This window comes from Mauremys mutica, chromosome 1, assembly GCF_020497125.1.
Source record: "Mauremys mutica isolate MM-2020 ecotype Southern chromosome 1, ASM2049712v1, whole genome shotgun sequence".
Classification (NCBI taxonomy): domain Eukaryota; kingdom Metazoa; phylum Chordata; order Testudines; family Geoemydidae; genus Mauremys; species Mauremys mutica.
In genome coordinates, this window is record NC_059072.1 from 296724213 (window position 1) to 296731882 (window position 7670).

Sequence of the window (7670 nt, forward strand, 5' to 3'; positions counted from 1 at the left end):
TGGACAAGGATGTCTTGAGACTTCCTTCCTTAGAGGTTTTTAAGGTCAGGCTTGACAAAGCCCTGGCTGAGATGATTTAGTTGGGTTTGGTCCTGCTTTGAGCAGGGGGTTGGACTAGATGACCTCCTGAGGTCCCTTCCAACCCTGAGATTCTATGAGACAGGCAACAAGGTTGTCCGGTGGTATGCCAGGACCACTTTTGGACTTCAGAGTGGTCTAGCCAGTCCCAGCTCTGGTGTGCCTGAAGCAGGAAAGGGAAGCTCCAGTGATGTTGCATAGTTATATGACAGGGGTAGGCAACCTATGGCACGCGTGCTGAAGGTGGCACATGAGCTGATTTTCAGTGGCACTCACACTGCCTGGCCACCGGTCCGGGGGGCTCTGCATTTTAATTTAATTTTAAATGAAGCTTCTTAAACATTTTTAAAACCTTATTTACTTTACATACAACAATAGTTTAGTTATATATTATAGACTTATAGAAAGAGACCTTCTAAAAACATTAAAATGTATTACTGGAACGCGAAACCTTAAATTAGAGTGAATAAATGAAGACTCGGCACACCACTTCTGAAAGGTTGCCGAACCCTGTTATATGAGGTAGAGGTGTCCTTTATTTTATTACATGGTGCACATGGGAGAGAAATTAACAACACTAGGTACTGTTTGCATCTGCGTCTTATTATCCTGTGCAGCTATTCAGTGGAGACCCTGCAGAAAAGTTTGTTAATGCACACTGGGATTTCCCAGGAATCCTCCATAAAGGAAATTTTCCTGAAGACACTCTGCAATCCTCTGCTGAAGGTTCCGTGGCAGAGCTGCTTTGTTTCTTCCCCTGTTGTAGAAAACTTTGCCATGCCAATCAGCAGTTATGTCTGCAGGAACCAAAGCAGCACACAGGCAAGCAGCATACAGACCCAGTCTGAAACCACACGGACACAGGAGATGCACCCTTGCATTCTCAGTTACCCTCAGTCGTGAGATATTACCCACCTGTGCAAAACAGTGCCAGCATTCAAAATATGTCCCTAGGCACTTATGCTGATCTTTTTCTGGAACCACCCAGACCCTTTCTCCCATCTTACACCTTCCTCCCCTGAGCTGAACTCGCCATGTTTAGTGCTCTCACAATGCTGCATGCTTACCAAGGGTAAAGTGAGAAAGAGGGCTATGTAACTTTTATGATTCAACACGGTGAGTGCATTCACAATACTGACTCTGTGTATTGTTTCTTTTGCTCCTGCAGATGTGCCCTTGAGGGCCAGCTCCTACGCACTGATGAAGTGCCGCCATCAGATAAAGAGGCAAACGAGGAGGAGTAAGGAGGACACTTTTTGAGAAGTGCTGCAATCGTCTGATTGTGCAGCTAGCGAGCACAGTGCATGTAGACAACAAACTAAAAATGGATAGCCAAGAGAGGAGACGGGGCAAGAGGGACAATAAAGCTCAGGTCACTCATTGTGCTGCAGCTAGAACATATCCATGCACAACTCCTCCTGCAGCCCATACAGAACTGCGTTCCATGCCCTCCCCAAGCTCCCCACATAAATTATTTGCATATTCCCGGCCCATCACAGTACCCCTTGCTCTACACCCCGACGAACACGCCCCATAATGACAGCTGGGCTTAGACACAGCTGTGAGAGCCTCATTGGAGAGAGTGCTGCTCAGTGTTATGTCCCTTGTAAGAAATGGAAATCTGTGTATTGCTGTTAAATAAAATGTTAGTATTAGAAATACAATGATTCTTTTTATGTATTCTACACACAGTGGTTGCCGCAGAAATTCATACACAGTGCCAATCGGCACATTTGCGGACTATAATTAATGCTCAGGCAGCAATCATTACAAGGGTCATTCAAGGCAGCAGTGCATTACAGAAAGACACATTACTGGGGCTCATTGTCAAAATGCTGCTTCAAAGCCCCCCTGATTCTAATAGTGCCCCATTGAACCCCTCTAATAGCCCTGGTGGCTGGCTGCTCAAAATCAGCCACCAGGCAATTCACCTCACCTCACCCCTACTCCTAGGGAAACTTTCCCCCTTGGCTTCACAAATGCTACACAGAACACAGCAGGCTGCTATGACCATGGGAATATTTTCCCCACTGAGGTTTAACTTACCAAAAAGGAAGTGCCAGCGACCCTTTAATCTGCCAAATGCACATTCAATGGTCATTCTGCACCTGCTGAACCTGTTGTTGAAGCGCTCCTTGCTGCTGTCAAGGTTTCTGGCATAAAACTTCATGAGTAAGGGGCAGGCTGGGTCTCCCAGGATCATTATGGGCATTTCCACATCCCCTATTGTAATCTTCTGGTCTGCAAAGAAAGTCCCTGCATGCAGCTTTCTGTATAGGCCGGTGTTCCTGAAGATGCATGCGTTATGCACCTTCCATGACCACTCCACATTGACATCAGTGAAACGACTATGGTGCTCCACCAATGGCTGCAATACCATAGAGAAGTAGCCCTTTCTGTTGATATACTCCATTGCAAGATAGTCTGGGGACAAAATTGGGATATGTGTGCCATCTAATGCCTTGCCCCAGTTAAGCAATCCCATTGCCACAAAGCCATCCTCTATTTCCTGCACACTGCCCAGAGTCACAGTTCTTCATAGCAGGAGGCGATTAATGGCCCTGCACACTTACGTCACCCCAACCCCCACAGTGGATGTCCCAATTCCAAACTGATTCGTGACTGACTGGTCGTAGTCTGGCGTTGCCAGCTTCCAGACAGCAATTGCCACATGCTTTTCCATCATGATGGCATCTCTCATTTTGGTGTCTTTGCACTGCAGAGAAAGGGGTGACCTTCGCCCAGAGTTCCAGGAAGGTGGCTTTGCACATCCAAAAGTTCTGCACCACTGCTCGTCATCCCATACTTGCATCACAATCTGATCCCATCCACTCAGTGCTTGTTTCTCAAGCCCAGTAGTGATGGTCCACCATGTGCAGCTGCTTTGTGAATGCCAAAATCAGTCTTGAATTGTTTCTTTCCTTGGCACACAGCAGGGAAGGCAGCATGGATTGGTGTTTAGATTTGCAGCTCATGAAATACTGCAGGTTCAGCCGCGTTATGTTCATAACACTCATCACAAGACTGGTGAGCAGTGCAGGAGCCATGCTTTCAGGCAGAGATGGTGGACACAAAGTTTACAGGAGCAGTTGACAAATGGTGTGAAATATAGTCAGAAGCCCATGGAATGATGGCATGGAGAAAATTGCATCATGAGGCAGTGAGCCTGCCCCCATGATGCATTGAGATCCATTCCCAGAACTCCTAGTGGCAGAAGGTGGCAATCTGACAGTGTGATACCTACCCACAGTGCCCTGCTCTCCCTGTTGGTGCTAGAGCATCAACTGTGGACACACTCTGCCAACACAAGGAGTGTTGTGTGAACATGCACAAGCGATGTAATTATAGCAGTTTATGATCGTCACTCTAACTTAAGTCAACTTAACTCTGTAGTGTGGAGATGGCTTTAGCCTCACCTGTGCAACTCCTAACATTTTGGTGCCCTTCTGCCTGGTGGAAGCCACAGCCCCAAATTAGGCTCCATTCACAAAAAACAGCACCTGGATTAGAGCGCCACCTAACCTAGCCAGTCAAAAATGCCAGAGAAGGTGAGTGTAGCAGGTCTAAAGTGTCAGTTAGGTGTCTAAATCCCAGTTAGAGCTATTCTAACAACCCACTCACAATTGTCATCGTTTTACCCATAAAAAGTCTTACTTAATATGGTTTTGAAGGAGAATGCACATGTCTCACTCTGATCCCAGTCAATACCATGCCTTTCTGAGCTGAAGGAATCAATATTGACTGATCTGATGCATTCCCGTCCTCGCCTTTTTCAAATTTCACTGCTAAAACTACTTCCTGGTCCATTTCTAATACATAGGCCCTAGTTTTAATTCTGTCAACCTCCATTTTTTATGCTGCAAAATGACTGTTGACTATAAAATAAAAGGCCACAAGCAAGAGTCAAACATTGAACTAAGGCAACTAAAAAATTATAAGCAGCCAGGGCGACCAGAAATTGTTCAATTATGCACCTACACTTCTTTCTCTAGGAGAAAAAACACTTGTATTAAACTACTTTTTTTTTTTTAATACGGTGCATGTGAATTTTATAGAACTGAGCTACAGCAGAAAAATAACTGACAATTCAAGGTCTTATAAATTGTTTCAAGTTTATGAAAGAAAAAAATTAAATTAGACTTTCAATTTTTTATCATTTCTAAGTAATTACTTATGCTAAGACCCCTATGTTTAAGAAATTCTATGGTGAACATCTGTTATTAAATTAATTATGGCAAAGATTAGTCAATCTGCATTAAATTATCTTGGCATATGCAAAGCAAGCGCATCTCCCCACTACTCAAAACACTTTCTACATTATACATTCTGGTGTTTATTTTAGACTAACCATGGTATTCAAGATTAAGACTGTCTCTATATTTTATTTTTAAATAATACCCGGACAGAATTCCGGTACAATACAACACCAGTTGCAATTGCACAGTCTCGAGCTGTTTGGTATGGAATATTTTCCCCTTCAATCATAGAGACAGATGTTATGTTCTTTTAGTACATTTTATTCCTCTTTGTATACATATTTCTTTTGGTAATGCAGCTTCTGATTTTTTTTGATCCATGTAGCCTATTTTTTGTACACCAAAGAGTTACTAAGGGACAATCAATTTTCTGATAACAGCACACAGATAGATTGATCAGGTTACTTATATGCTATATCAGTTCTATGTATCACAGAAGCATAACACCTGAATTCAATCCTCTTAAAGGTAGATAAGCTATTTAGCTTCAGCAAAACAGAAATGGTCCTTTTCATCTAAACAAACTTATTCCATTGTTGATATCACAGCAGAATGTATTCTGAAAGAGTAACAGGCCCCTGTTTTTAAATCTACATTATATTAGACAGCCAAGAGCTACAAGAAGACATAGAAGTGAGGAGGCTGGGAAGCAAGTTGATTAATGTGCAAGTTGATTTCACTTCTGGGACTTGAAATTGCATCTAGAGCAGAATGAAGCAACTGGGGGGGAAAATAGTCTCATCTCACATCTTTAAAGGTCATAAAGGAAATGATGATAGGTGATCCAGGCTTAGTATGGCCACAGGTGTCTTATGTATTGAAAGATATACATCAGAATATCCTTATACTGGCAATCCTGTTGAAAAGGGTGGGGGGAAGACAAAAGAAATAAATATAAGGCACCATAAAAACTAAGGACGCTTTGTCTTAAAGGTTCAGATCCACTCAGATCACTGTTCCTTTGATTAAAAAATGTCTTGCTCCCACTAAATAAAGTTCTTTGATGGGTACAGGATCAGAAACAAGGAGTCTGAGGTGCACCAACACAGTGATTATATTTCTATAGTGCCAGGCTAGAGAACTCTACATTCTAGGATCTTGGTACCGAAGTGACTGAGACAGGGAGTGTTGTGTGGCCAGTACTCTGAACCAGGAGTGTTCTTCATCATTTTCCACTGACTCATGAGTGACTTAGGAGTGTAATTTCAGATTCTGGAGGAAGCTGAAACTAGTCCACACTTCCCAAAAAGATAATGGTCCTGTCATGGGGTCTCAATAACACCTATTCTTCAGGGCTATATTAACTATACAAAAGGACACTACTGTCTCCCAGGTGCATTTTTATTTTCCAATATGCTAGAGAGGTCAAGATGGCAGCAAATGACTTCATCTTTGTGGTACTCTATGGTACCAAGATAAAACCACCTATAACACACTATCTCTCAAATTATGCTGAGTCAGTGTGCATACAAATGCAAAACACCTTCATCCTTCATTTAAGCTAGGCTTCATTATGCTTTGTTCAACCTTGAATTGAAATGTCCAGACTACGCTGCATAAGCCTCACAGTCTAGCTGTAAATATAAAAATGATCTCAGTAAAAGCTTTGCTTAATTTGCTGCATTTCAATTTGAAGACTTGTATACAGTGGAACTACATACCTTCCATTAAGTAATATACAAATGGCAATTATACAATGTATAAATCAGATTTTTCTATTGAACTGTACTTTCTATTAAGGAATGGAAATGCAAGTTGGACCTTCACCTTCAGAGTACAATGAAAGACCCATCAATTTCACATAGGTTTTCTCCCAGTAATGAACCTAGAACAGAGGTCAGCAACCTCTGGCACGCAGCTCACCGGGGTAAGCACCCAGGTGGGCTGGGCCAGTTTGTTTACCTGCCACGTCCGCAGGTTTGTCCGATTGCGGTTCCCACTGGACGCGGTTTGCCATTCCAGGACAATGGGGGCCGCGGGAAGTGGCATGGCCCGAGGGATGTGCTGGCCACAGCTTCCCGCCGCCTCCATTGGCCTGGAGCGGCAAACCACAGCCAGTGGGAGCCGCGATCAGCCAAACCTACGGATGCGGCAGGTAAACAACCTGGCCCAGCCCACCAGGGTAGTTACCCTGGTGAGCCGCGTGCCAGAGGTTGCCGACCCCTGACCTAGAACTTGACCCACCAACATTCCTCCTGGGACTGCCATTGAGGTTGAGGCATCTTAAAAAGTGGCTTGAATTGAAAGATGGGGAAGAGTTTGTCTCCTTTTACTCCAGAATTGATAAACTAAATGTATTTCCAAGGGGCCTGAATACTATATTAGAAATGCTTAGGCAAATATAAATGTGATGTTGCTACTGTGTAGTTTGTCACATTTAGCCATTCTGTCCTGAAACACCGTTGTAAATAAGATATGAATAATGTCTTGATTATCTTTGAATCCATTGACATTATGGAAAATCAGATGCAATATTATCTATAGTAGTGACAGATGTTTTTCACTTGAGGTGTAACAGGTTCCCGTCTGCAAATCCACATGGGATTACACCATTGAAACTTCCGGATGACACAGAAGAACAGCAGGCAGACTGCAGATTTTCTCTGTCCCTTACTGAAGTGAATAGAGTGTTTTACCCGATATATAACAGGATGATCTCTCATTAACTTCAGCTTTGAAAGACAATTTTCTACTCCTTGACTACAAAACTCCCTGAAGAAGGCTCAGAAGTTGTTATTTTTCTCAGAAGACCCGTGGTACAGTAAATCTTTCCACAAAGACAAACTGCAAAAACTAATAAACTGTTTGAATTCAATAGCACCAGGATACTAATATCAAATTCAGCAGTCAAGAACAAAATTAAACCCTTACTAGGAAAGGTTTTGCAGGATCACCGCCCACCCTTCTCTTACTGATATCTTTACTAGTAAATATACAATCTATGTTCAAATAAAGTTGAATCTGGCTTAAAAGGATAAAAACAAGGAAATTCAGTGTTGACGCTTCAACTCAGTCCTTAATTCACCATCTAGTAGGCAGGTCTGGAGCTCCTGGGTTAGCACAATCCCAACACATTGTCTCAAAGAATTGACCTGCCCCATTTCTAAACTTGGAATACAAATCTATTATGTAAACACAAATGGCCAGACTAAAGGCCAGTCCTAAATTGCTGAACACCTCCTAAAAATACTTGGCACTTTCATTTTCAACAGAAGTTAGTGAGAGCTGAAGGTGAGTGGAACCTTGCAGGATCAGGCCCTAATGAATAAAATAAACAAAGGTGACTTGAGTGAAACCATTCCCTCGTGTGCTGACAATGTAAAATAAAATATTTCT

At 42.7% G+C, this 7670-nt stretch overlaps 1 protein-coding gene across 4 annotated transcripts in view; it reads left to right on the forward strand.

Annotated features, from left to right (window-relative positions):
* Positions 1-1624, forward strand: part of DIAPH3 (diaphanous related formin 3) — a 509860-nt gene extending 508236 nt beyond the window's left edge. For all 4 annotated transcript variants that reach the window (XM_045012145.1, XM_045012154.1, XM_045012162.1 and 1 more), the window contains one exon: positions 1247-1624. In XM_045012145.1, the coding sequence (XP_044868080.1) occupies positions 1247-1322 (76 nt within the window). In that variant the 3' untranslated portion in view covers positions 1323-1624. The remainder of the gene's footprint in view (positions 1-1246) is intronic.
* The last annotated feature ends 6046 nt before the right edge of the window (positions 1625-7670 follow it).